This window comes from Triticum urartu, chromosome 5A, assembly GCF_056163025.1.
Source record: "Triticum urartu cultivar PI428250 chromosome 5A, HENAU_Tu73, whole genome shotgun sequence".
Taxonomy (NCBI): domain Eukaryota; kingdom Viridiplantae; phylum Streptophyta; class Magnoliopsida; order Poales; family Poaceae; genus Triticum; species Triticum urartu.
The window spans coordinates 662,329,071-662,341,156 of NC_141877.1; the positions used below are offsets into that span (position 1 = coordinate 662,329,071).

The following is a 12,086-nucleotide window of genomic DNA, read 5'->3' on the forward strand; positions in this document are numbered from 1 at the left end:
GGATACATACATCACACACAAGACACAGCACAGCTCGTCCCAAATGATGAAATGATACATCGTGAACAACACCAGATATATTATTACTAGTCGCTACCACAGTAACAAATGGATTTAACAGCATGAAGAACAACAGGCAAGCTACCAGTACCACAGTAACACATGGATTTAAACCCCCCAAAAAAGAGAGCCTACTCTAGTGACACACCTTCGCGCCCAGTCTTCCTCCTCTTCTTGCGCCGCTCCTCTCCGCTTGGTGCCGCATCCACCTCCGCCTCGCCATCGGGGCCCACGCGGGCGCAGCGGAAGGCGTGGAGCTCGGCGGCGGCCTCGGCCGCGCAGAGGACCAGCACGCCCGCCCCGGCGGGCAGCCTCGACGCCTCTCTGGCCGCGAAGCGGCTGAACACGCGGGCGGCCTTGTGTAAGCCCACCGGCTTCGACGAGACCACCTCGCCGCTCACCGCCCTCATCTCCGCCGCCGCCGCCGCCGCCGCTCGAGTGCTGGACCTCCTCGCTCGTCGGAATCTTCTTTGGACCTAAAACGTGAACACAGCACGCCACCAGCCCACCATAACATACATATAAAGAGGGTATTTCGGCCTGTTAGCCCATACGAATCATTGGGCCAAAGCACATGACCCAGAAAGGGGCGTTCATTCCAGCCCAAGTTGAGAACAAAACCCATGCCCGGCCCAACGTAACTTTACATATCTGCCCGCACCACCCGTGCTATTTCCAACCCAGGCCCTCCGTCTTTTCCCCTCCTCTGCATCTCTCCTCTCCCGAAGCTTCCGCCTCCCCCCTCTCTCTCTAGGGTTTTGCGGCGAACCCCACCGCCGATCCCCGGCAGCATGGACGTGGACTGCGAGGTCTCGGCGGCCGCGGCCACGGCGGTGACGAACGGGCTGGGCGGCGGGGAGCAGGCCGCCGCGGCGCCGGTCTCCGCCGACCAGCTCGACGTGGAGGCGTACGCGGCGCAGTACTCGGGCCGGACCCGCGTGGCGCGGCTCCTCTTCATCGCGGAGCGGTGCGGGGTGGAGGCGATCCAGCTCGAGGCGCTGCGGATGGCGCACGACGAGGCCAGGGCGCGCGAGGACACCGTGCTCTACCTCGACGCCGTCCTCAAGATCAACGGCCGGCTCGGCCCGCGCTACCGCCACGACCAGGCCTGGGTCGACTCCGTCAACCGCCGCGCCGAGCAGCGCAAGGAGAAGCTCGAGACCGAACTCAACGGCTACAGGGTGAGAAAACCCTACCCCTCCACTGACCCCCTGTTCTGGCCGCTTCTCTGAATTTACTGCATCGTTCCCATTAGTTTCTGCCTAGGATGTGGTGGTTGCGTTGATCTGTCGAGGAATTGCGCCTCCCATGTTGGTATTCCTGGCTGATCTGTCGATGAATTGCGCCTCCCGTGTTGGTATTCCTGGCTGATCTGTCTGGTTTATGATTATCATTGACGGATTAATTTGATGTACTGCCTACTCTGTGGAGTGTGGATGACTGATTTGCATGGTGCGAGTAGTAGTATCTAATTTATACTATTAGCCTATGGTGTCTTCCCTTACTATGTGCAAGCATAGTGTTCCTTGCATGAGCATGATTTTCTATGCTGTGATGATAAGATAGTAAATTGTGGTTACCTTGCACGTTGCTTACGCTGATGTTGATGATTGTTTGGTCATGGTGCGGTGCTGAACTATAGGTGTTATCTAGTTATCTGGGATGACAGTCATGCACGATTTCTCTGAATGCAATCCTTTTGCCACTACGTGATGTTTTAGGAAAAGTTCATTGTGCACAATTAAACTCTTTACATGGAAACAATCACTGGAAGTAAATAGAGCCATTAGCTGATTTAGCCATTGTTCCTAATATTAGCAGAATCAAGGTAAAACCAAGATATTTCATGCCAATATTGAGCCAAGTGAACTGTTTCCCAGTATGTTCAGCAATTATTCTTTTCTGCCATTGTGATCAGTCTGTTCATTATTACGTATGAACCCAGACTTCGATTGGTGCTAGACTTGGCTCACACATGTACAAGCCATCATCTGATTTATTTGCAGTTTATAGAAGGGACACACCCCTTTCTAATCACCAATTCTCACTGCTCCCTCCGTTCCTAAATATAAGTCTTTTTAGAGATTCCAATATGGACCACATACGGAGCAAAATGAGTGAATCTACACTCTAAACTACGTCTATATACATCCGTATGTAGTCCATATTGAAATTTCTAAAAAGACTTGTATTTAGGAACGGAGGGAGTGCATGCTACCTTGTCTGTATTCTGCCTTCTCGCGCCTCTGTGTTTTTGTGGCATGCCTTCCTGCACTTTGTTGCCTCTGTATATGCTGCTAGGGTCCATAATAGAAATGTGGTTCTGTGATTCAAATGTGAAATTTACCTAATATACTTTTATTCATTACTAGGAACGCTCAAATTGTTTAGAACATAGGATTGTGAGCACACTTGAAATTTCCTTTGCCTTCTCCAATATAAGATGTTGTTTCTGCTGCCAGAGCTTCCTTTGAGCCTGAGTTTCAGTCCCAGTTTACAGTTGCCGAATTTTGTTGTGTTGGACATATTTTATATTTTGTTACGGAAAAATAGCTAGGGGAGTAGGGATAAGCTAGTTAAACAAGCAGTAAAATTGGCAAAAGGTAGTTAGATAAGCGGAATCATCATTACCCCACCACAGCATCCTGTTTCATCCTGCAAAACTCATAAATTAGCTCATAATTTGCTCAAATCTTGCCTAAAATTAACACTACGTTTCTACTATGGTATTGTCTGCTAGCCTGCCCCGCTTGCATCCCTATCAATTGTCTGCTGGTTTAAGGATGGGGTGTGGGCAGTGTTTATCATCCAGCACAATGTGCGCTCTAGGTATGTGATAGATGCTGTCTAGGGTCCACAATTACTGCATCTGTTATAGTGAGTCATAACTAACTAACCTAAAAGAGTTATGATTATTTTTTCTGTGAATCATGCAATCTATATGCATGGGCCTGTAACAACAGTTTAGGAAGAGATGGTAGTGTTGAATATAGGCATAATGTACGTTGAAAATCTATAACATGTGTGAAAGTATTTGTTAGATCTGTTGTTGTATTCTTTATTCTCTTGCATTTGAATTCTAAGTGTAATATATTTGTTGGACACCGATATCCACCACACGTGTGGCATAATAGGCATTCGCCCACACACCGTGTGTGGCATGAGCAGGGGACAGCCCACACGGGCTGTGTGTGGGCGAACAGTATAATTGCCCACACGTCCTGACCCAGCTACATTAGGTACCCGCGGGATGACGATTTAGTTGCCATCCGGGATGGCAGATGTAGTTATCCGGGATGGCAAATATGGTTGTAAAAGCATCGCAACTCTCTCTGTTTTGCCTAACTATAGTTGTCATGTCTAATTTATGGTAGTTGCCGCGTATAATCAAATCATAGTTGTCGTGTGTGATTAACTACTTGCCACATATGGTCAAACAATAGTTGCCATGTGTGTTTACCTAGTTGCCACGTGTGGTTAATCACAGTTGCCATGTATGTTTATCTGATTGCCACGTACACGCAACTGCAGTTGCCGTCTAGCAAACGAATCATAGTTGCCATGTGTGTTTGCCTAGTTGCCATCCAACAACGTACGACTGTCGTGTGGGCGAAAAGCAATTCGCCCACACGTGCGTGGACTAGGTGGTGGCTGTGTGGGCAGAAACTAGTTCGCCTACACAGCGCAGCTGGCAACCGTGTGATGTGGGGCGTGTGGGCGACCTCTCCAACACCCACACACTGGCCTTGTCGATTCGTGGAAACTTAACTGGATGGTGATCCAGGCGTGTGGGCGAGTTGCAATGTTGCCACACGTGTGGGCGTTAGTGTTTTCGTATTTATTTGTGGCCTTGGCGAGTTTAATGGTGACGTGATATATGTATCAAACAAGTGACTCTGCATTTATGTTGCTTCTTTAAATGCAGACTAACCTGATCAAAGAGAGCATCAGAATGGGTTATAACGACATTGGTGACTTCTTCTATGCTCATGGCCACCTTTCAGAAGCCTTCAAAAGCTATATCCGGACACGGGACTATTGCACCACTTCCAAGCATATAGTTCAGATGTGTATGCATGTGATTCTGGTCAGCATTGAGTTGGGACAGTTTGCGCATGTTACCAACTATGTCAGCAAAGCAGAGCAAACCCCAGACACCTTGGATGCTGTCATTGTTGCAAAGTTGCGAGCAGCTGCAGGATTAGCCAACTTGGAGACGAAGAAATACAAACTTGCTGCCCGTAAGGTTTGTCCTCCAGAAACCCTGTTCTGTTTCTTTTTTTTCCTTGAGCTGAGCTTTCCTTGCACCTGTAAGCTTTTAAGCTGATGTTCTAGAGATGATTATTGCTTCCTGTAAATCAGTCTTCTGTATGCAAGAATTTTAATTCAACTTAAATTGAAACTTCATGTTTGGTAGTCCTATCTTGCTAGTTCTGTTCATGCGGTACCTCTTTCAAGGGCCAGTAGTATATTCTTGATAAACCCCCACTTGTTTCAAGATATCAGTGAAAAGCCTTGAACAGATCCAAGTGATTTGTTTGTTCGTTTACTATTCTGTGAAATTACTAATAGTGTATCATTGTAACTAAATTTACAACTATCAATTGTCATGTGTGGATTAGACAGCACTCACAAACTTTTCCTGACAGATATCAATATGGTACTGCACTTTAAACTGAATTTTGTTTACTCTCTTTGTTATAAATGATCAGCGTAACTTCGTTTAAAGTGCCTCCCATTGTTTCCTCCAGCTAGTAGTTTACGCACATTGGGATCCACATCCAGCTCCACCTCCAATTTATAGATAGTGGCTTGTCCAAAAATTGAAGTAAATTAGGCAATGTCTTGTGTTTTTGCCTGGTATAAAGTATTCTTGCTGAAATTCCCCCTTTCCATGAAGTTTCTCGAGACAGGACCTGAACTAGGAAGCAACTATTCTGAAGTCATAGCTCCGCAAGATGTGGCTGTCTATGGTGCCCTTTGTGCTCTTGCTTCTTTCGATCGTTCAGAACTGAAGGTTTACCTCTTGTTCTTCTTCTTTTTTGTGTGCCTTTTGTATGGTTGGTTGGTTACGGTTACACTGAAACATGATTGTTTGTTTATCTTGCCAGAGCAAAGTTATTGACAACATAAACTTCCGTAACTTTCTTGAGCTAGTGCCTGAAGTAAGGGAGCTGGTCAATGATTTCTATGCAAGGTATGCTCCTACTGGAACAGCCTTTAGTATTTTATTGTTCTTGCCCACCTTTTCAGTGTGTTGGTTGTTTTTACACTTGCTGCTCTGATAGGATATGTGGAAGATTTTGCAACTGTTGTTTTTACTATATCATCAGAGCTCAAAATAGAATATATGCATTGCTCTTTTTTCAGTAATGGAAACCCTTTTACAAGCAGTAGAACTTGCACTGATAAATCATAACAATTTCACAAGTATTGGCGCTCGCATAATTAAAATGATGTATACAACCCTTTATTTTTGGTCACTCTGACAGTGTCAACTCAAATACAGTAACTGCTATAATGAGAAATGAATCAGTTGGTTTTCTAACTCTCGTCCTTTTATATGCCACATCATTACTTATTGGGCCATATAGACAGCCGTTTGTTGGCAATGAGGCTAAAGTCATTACCCTTTTAGTTATTGGGCCATATCGACAGTTTCCTTCAATTTTAGACCTTATTTTCTAGAATATGGTGTCGATTAATGTGCCTTTTGGGTTTACAATTTAAAATACCATGAAAGCTTGATTGCCTGTACACCATTTTTTGGTTACAAAGTTGGGCTCCAAGTCCTTTTGAGGATAAACATTTGTTTGTGTCACTGCTAGATTAGGTTGTAGTTTTTTTCCAACCGATTTGTGTTAAATAAATATGCTAACAATTAAAATGTCCAAACTAGTCGCTATGGATCATGCTTGGAGCATCTTGAGAAGCTAAAGCCAAATCTCCTTCTGGATATCCATCTCCGTGAGCATCTTGGGACTCTGTACAATGATATCCGCCACAAAGCTATCATACAGTACACGCTTCCGTTCATATCTGTGGATCTCAACACAATGGCTAGTGCCTTCAAGAGCTCAGTATCGATGCTGGAGAAAGAGCTGGCTGCACTGATCACCGAGAACAAAATACAGGTACCCTTGAGAAGATTTCTCATCTTGCTGCATATACCATCATAATTCTCATATTATTATTCTGACCTGCTTCTTGGTTACCTTTTATGCTGCAGGCTCGGATAGACTCCCACAACAAGATCCTGTATGCAAGGCATGCTGACCAAAGAAACGCAACCTTCCAGCGGGCCCTCCAGACTGGCAATGAGTTTGAGAGAGATATCAAGGCCATGCTCCTGAGAGCCAACCTCATCAAGCACGATTTCAACCAGAAGAACTGGCCTGGACAAAGGAAGATGAACCTGTGAGCTCTGAGTTAATGCTAAAAGGTCTCCTCCGCTTGGAAATAGTTGTTTTGGGACAAAGGGTGCAATGGCACATTGAGAGGTTTCTGTCGGTGAACCGCCTTGATGGCTGAACAATCAACTTTGTTTTTCTTCTTTCTGTTGGCTCTTAGGCTGTGAATGTTGCTGGCACAAACGGTTTATGAATAGGTTATGCATCTGGAGATATGATATACTACCTGTTTGATGCCATTCCATGTGATTTAGAAAGTTCTTTTAACCGGCATAGTCTGTGCGCCCGCGGATTACACGGTCGGTGAAATGTCTCTTTTTCTTTTTTGGTGCGGCGGTCGGTGAAATGTCAACCGCGTAGCATGCGGTGGTTTGCATGTTGATTGCATTTCTTATGCAAAATTGGCTGCTCTGTGTGACTTGTTGTTGGAACTTGATTATTATTAATCGCCAAATGGAATCTTGCGCATGTGCCAATCAGGCCAGACCACACCTCAACTCTACAGCGCAGCTCAACTGGCAGCGTTGTGGGGATCACACAGGAGCTGTCTATTGCGTCGTTGCTTGGCCGCTGACTCAAAAAGGGTAAACACCAGCTGGAAGGAAGCAACGTCGCACATGGCAGGACAGATGAGAGAGACGATTCTCAAAGCAATCTTCATTCATTATACATTACAAAAGAATAAATCAAATGGACAAGAGATAAAGACCCCAACGAGTCTTGTCTGTGTGTGTGTCTAACCAATCAGGCAGTAGCCCCTTTTTCTTCCCTCCCTTGATCTATATCTACAAATATGGACCGGACAATATGTTGTGGGGGCACCCGCTGGAAGAATTCCTGACGACGGGGAAAGCGCTCGCTGCTGGAATTCTCATGTGTGTGTTGGTGGTGTGTGCTCAGTTGGCGCATGACCAGCTCGCGGTGGGGACGCAGCTGAGGTAGTGGCACCAGCCGCAGCTGCTGTTGGCGTTGGCGCCGCGGAACACCATGGCCAGCCCGATCGCGAATCTGCAGCGAAAAAGGTTTCCAACAGTCAGTCAGAGCGAGCACGGAAAGAATGGCCTCCTTTCTTCTTCGCCCGGCCATCTCGCCACCTTATTTTAATTCACCGACAGAAACGCGTCTAGTTGTTGAGACTTCAGACATAAAAATATGTTATACTACGACATGGTAATATGTGTGTGTGTGTGTGTGTGTGTGTGTGTGCAGGTTGGGCGTGGCTGTCAAGGTGTCGCACGTTAGGCTGGAGGAGGGAAAGGCGACCAAGAAAACTTTGTTTTACATGGTGGAGGAAGAAGAATAACAAGGCCAGCTACGGATCACTATGACTATGATGATGATGATGATGATGATATGGTTAATTTAACAATTGTATATATATTAGATAATAAAAAGAGCCATGGTGCTCTGTGTTTGCCTGTCGGTTCACATGAGTGCCTTAATGGGAGGAGGAAGGAACCTGGGTGCGCAGGCTCGTTGGCGCATCAAATCTAATCTACTAACGGGATGCACGCATGTGCAGTGCCCATGTACCTAACCCACATTTCGCTTCTCCACTTTTAACTTTTTCTTTCCCCACTAACTACTCCAGTTTAGGTGTCCATAAGTGTTAACTACAGTCTCTTCTGCAGGTGGCAACAAATGTCCACGTACTAGTACAAGGATATTCATATGTTTCCAACGGCTAAACGTGTTGTACGTAGGCGAAGTAATGCTGCTGCTTAATGACACTTTAAATGCACAATAACTGTAATATCTAGTATGATGCTTACCCTGCGACGGCGAGGGCGAGGGCGACGGCCATGAGCGCCCACTGGTAGGGGAGGTACTTCCTGGCGGTGCAGGGGCTGCCGGCGGGGAGGCGGTAGCGCTCCATCCACCCGAAGTGGGGGCGCATGAGCAGCACGAAGCCGATGAGGAACCCGGTGAGGAACCCCCCGATGTGCGCGAAGTTGTTGACGTGCGGCAGGATGCCCAGCACCAGGTTGACGGCGATGACGAAGAGCAGCGTGGTCACCGCCGCCACCTTGTTGGTGTAGATGGTCCAGTTGGACAGCAGCTCCGCCAGCATCGCCCCCAGCAGCCCGAAGAGCGCCCCGGAGGCCCCCACCGAGATGGCGCTCCGGATGAAGAGCGACGACAGCACGCTCCCGCCCACGCCGGAGATGAGGTAGATGCCGCCGATCCGCACTGCAGCCAACCAAAAGAAGACCTTGATGTCAATGGTGTTCTTAGGTGAGTGTTTGAAATCTGTGGCCTGCAAATTGTAATCATATATGCATACCGTATCCGAACTGCTGCTCGAGGCGGAGGCCGATGAAGAGGAGGCTGAGCATGTTGGCGACGAGGTGGAGGACGCCGGCGTGCATCCACATGCAGGAGAAGAGGCGCCACCCCTGGTGCCCGTGCACCACCTTGTCCCACACCAGCGCGCCCATCTTAACGAGCCTGCAATGCATGCACATCCAGCACAGGAGTGTAACGGTCAGGATCCATCGGCCGGGCCCCAGCTCATCATCAGGATGGATGCATGTACCCCATGCTGCCGTATATGGACAGGGGCTGTACTGGCATACCGCCGCAATACAGGCAGGCCCAGCTCATCTGCACTTGGCGTGTGGTTGGTGTCCTACCACTACCCGTGTTTCTTTTTTGGGTCATCTCTGGCGCCTCTGCCCTACGAATTATTTGGGTGCCGGATCTCATCTTGGCAAGTTCTTCGGTTGTTGATTAATTCATTCAGATTTCAGACTAATAATGTTGCGAAGAAACAGAATTGATGAATAGCACTTATTTTCTACTACTTGTTTCTCGCAACAGAAATCGTGTGTGCACAGTCGATCTGCAGACAGCTATACTACATGATTCTTGCCTCCTATTGCAACTACCTAGCTTTGCAGGTAAGCAAAGGCAGCAACTAGTAGCAGTAACATTTCCATGAACAGAAGCTGATTAACAGACAAAGAGAATTAAAGAAAAGATTGAGAAGAGGGAGGTGCTTACGTTGCGGAGGATGGGCCGAGCAGCGGGTTCTGGCGGAGGGGCTGGAAGGAGAAGCGGTGGAGGAAGCGGGCGACGCACTGGCCGTCGCGCCCCGGCTTGGCGTTGTGGGCGGGGCAGTTGTTGTAGTACATGGCGATGGTGAAGACGGTGATGTTGGCGACCAGGATGGAGGGCACCAGCCAGGGCGTCCACTCCCGCTCCCCCTCGTGCTGCGGGTACAGCGGCGACGGCACCTTGCCCGGCTCCTGCTTCGCCTTCCTCGGCGACGACCCGCCCTTCTCCACGTCCGCCCGCGACGTCGCCATTGGTTGGTGCTAGGACGGAGCTGCCTGCTCTTGGCGTGGGTTGCTACTGAGTCTCTCTTCTCGTGTGGAGGCGGAGGCGGAGGCTGGGATTTAGAGGTGGTGGCGGTGGAGTGTGAGGAGGACGGGGAGAGGAGTGGGAATAAATACAGGGGAGGAGGAGGAGCGGGGCGACGGGTGGAGTGGAGGTCGCACGGAAGGCACCGCGCGGTTGGCTGTTGGCTGGCTGGAAGGGTCCGGGCCCATGTGCATGTGGCATCGGTGTATACATCTATCTCTCGTGTCGTGTGTAATGTGCGGGCGGACGGACGGACGGCTGCAGGCGACGCGGTTCCACTGCCATTGGTCCTCGCCCCCTTTGACTCCCTGGGCCGAAACGGTACGTGCTGCTACCTACAGTCGGTGCTACGCGTCTACAGTAGTATTTTTCTCTTTGAAGCGGCACAGACAGTCGGTGCTCGTGCTAATCGTGTTCAATGGGCATTGCTGACTTGTTCGAACTGCAGTGTTCTGCATTTCCCCAAGCACCAGGCCCTCAAACGCCGACGCGTCCGCAGGCAGTGACCGGACACATCTCATTTGTTAGTTTTCACACACGCGTTCCTCAAAACCATACAACCCACGCAACGCTATGTAAAACACGTTCATATCCCAATTCATCTGATCAACATTGTATTGCCGGACAAAAGGAGCATAGTTTATCGGATCAACGTTGCATCGCTGGACAAAAGGAGCATAGTATGTCAGAGTAGTTCAACGCCAAATTCATACTACAAACAATTTAACACACAGTTAAAATATAAACGGAATGGGGAAGGACTAAGAGTATCTTCAACAGCCGCGCAATGCGCGGCACGCTAAAAATCAAAATACAGCGCCGGGTGAGCCAGCTTTTGCGTGCGGTGGTGCGCTGGCTCCAACGGCCGCCTCAAAATAAAGCGTGTTCGAGCCGCTCGAGCAGGTGCGTTATATTTAATCTTTTTTTCCTTGGCGCCTACTATGTGAACTACGATTCGATACATATTTGGTTCCAATAGTACAAATATGGAGATAGTTCGTCACATAGCTTGCTTCTACGATACAAAATAGTGCGTAGATAGTTCATAGTCTTCTCCTACGATAGATAGATAGATAAATAAAATGAAAAACTACTACTACTCGTCATTCTTCGACTCGGACTCTGCCTCGATGATGTCCTCCTCTGACGTCTGAGCGTAGGCGTCAAGGAACCGCTCGTCGCTGGAGTCCCAGGACGACGCATCTCTTAGCTTGATATTGAATTTAGCGACCACCTTCCGCGTTCGCTTGTCCTCGCGATAGGTGGCTCGCTCCTCCCTCCTCTCCTCCCTCTCCGCCCTCCTCTTGGCGAAGAACTGTTCCTCGTTGATGATGTCTTGCGGGAAGCGTTGGCGCCACAGCGCCATGGCTTCCTCGTCCATCTCGGCCAGGCTGAGACGGCGCTCCCGCCTCCGGTACTCGCAACGATCCTCGTCGGTGATAAACCGCGGGGGAGGCGCCAACTCATGTGCCCGCTCCGCTCCCGCGTCGCCACGTCAGTGAAGTTCATGTCCCAACGGGACCGCCGGAGGTGCCACGCCGCAGTGTCATACGCGCGGGCGCCATCCTGGGCGGTGTCGAAGGTTCCGAGGCCGAGGCGCACGCCGCCGCCTGACCGAATCTCGGCGGAGTAGGTGCCGGATGGACGCACGCGGACGCCGCGGTAGCCCAAAGCTCCCCAGCGGTGAGGCGGCATGGTGGCGCAGTGGTGTCGTGTCGGCGGCGGGGAGAGAAAGCGGTAGAGGGAGCGATGAGAGAGTGGCAGAGGGCGCTGCAATTTTATAGACGCGCCGGACGCGATGCGCCAAATCTAGCGCGCGAGCTGTCGCCTTTTCTCGCGCGCGCAATCGTTTCCCGCGCGCGCCAATTTCCCGCCTCCGTTGGAGCGCGTGAAAACATCCCGCGCGCACTAAAATGCCAGCTTACCGCGCGCGCATGTCTTTTGGCGCGGCTGTTGGAGATGCTCTAAGGAAATCACCATTTCCTCGCTGGACCCTTCCCCTTCCAGCCGTCGGCGCGGCTGTGCCCGTCCTTTGTGTAGGCATCGGCGTGCGGAGGTGCGTCATCATCAGAGCTGGAGGTGGAGCTGTCCATCAGGTCGGAGTCGGAGCTGCACCTCATGCCTGACAGCCTGTAGAGCAGGCGGTATCGCTCCTTCGCATGGCGGGCCGCCTTCGCCATCGCCGCAACCTCCTTGTTTGCCCCGCGCTCCGACAACTCGATGGCGAGTCAGAGCGCCTTGGAAATCTTGTGG

The 12,086-nt window shown here is 49.7% G+C and overlaps 2 protein-coding genes across 2 annotated transcripts; one reads left to right on the plus strand and one right to left on the minus strand.

Moving 5' to 3' along the window:
• The first annotated feature begins 725 nt into the window (after positions 1–725).
• On the plus strand, positions 726–6,709 carry LOC125511542 (COP9 signalosome complex subunit 1). Its single transcript, XM_048676941.2, has 6 exons — positions 726–1,241; positions 3,986–4,306; positions 4,961–5,077; positions 5,172–5,257; positions 5,960–6,194; positions 6,290–6,709. The coding sequence occupies exons 1-6, from the start codon at positions 852–854 to the stop codon at positions 6,479–6,481; spliced, it is 1,341 nt and encodes a 446-aa protein (XP_048532898.1). The 5' UTR covers positions 726–851; the 3' UTR covers positions 6,482–6,709.
• A 403-nt stretch (positions 6,710–7,112) lies between these two features.
• LOC125511543 (RHOMBOID-like protein 2) lies at positions 7,113–9,905 on the minus strand. Its single transcript, XM_048676942.2, has 4 exons — positions 9,474–9,905; positions 8,755–8,918; positions 8,243–8,660; positions 7,113–7,478 (listed from the first exon to the last, which is right to left on the minus strand). The coding sequence occupies exons 1-4, from the start codon at positions 9,776–9,778 to the stop codon at positions 7,367–7,369; spliced, it is 999 nt and encodes a 332-aa protein (XP_048532899.1). The 5' UTR covers positions 9,779–9,905; the 3' UTR covers positions 7,113–7,366.
• Positions 9,906–12,086: the final 2,181 nt, after the last annotated feature.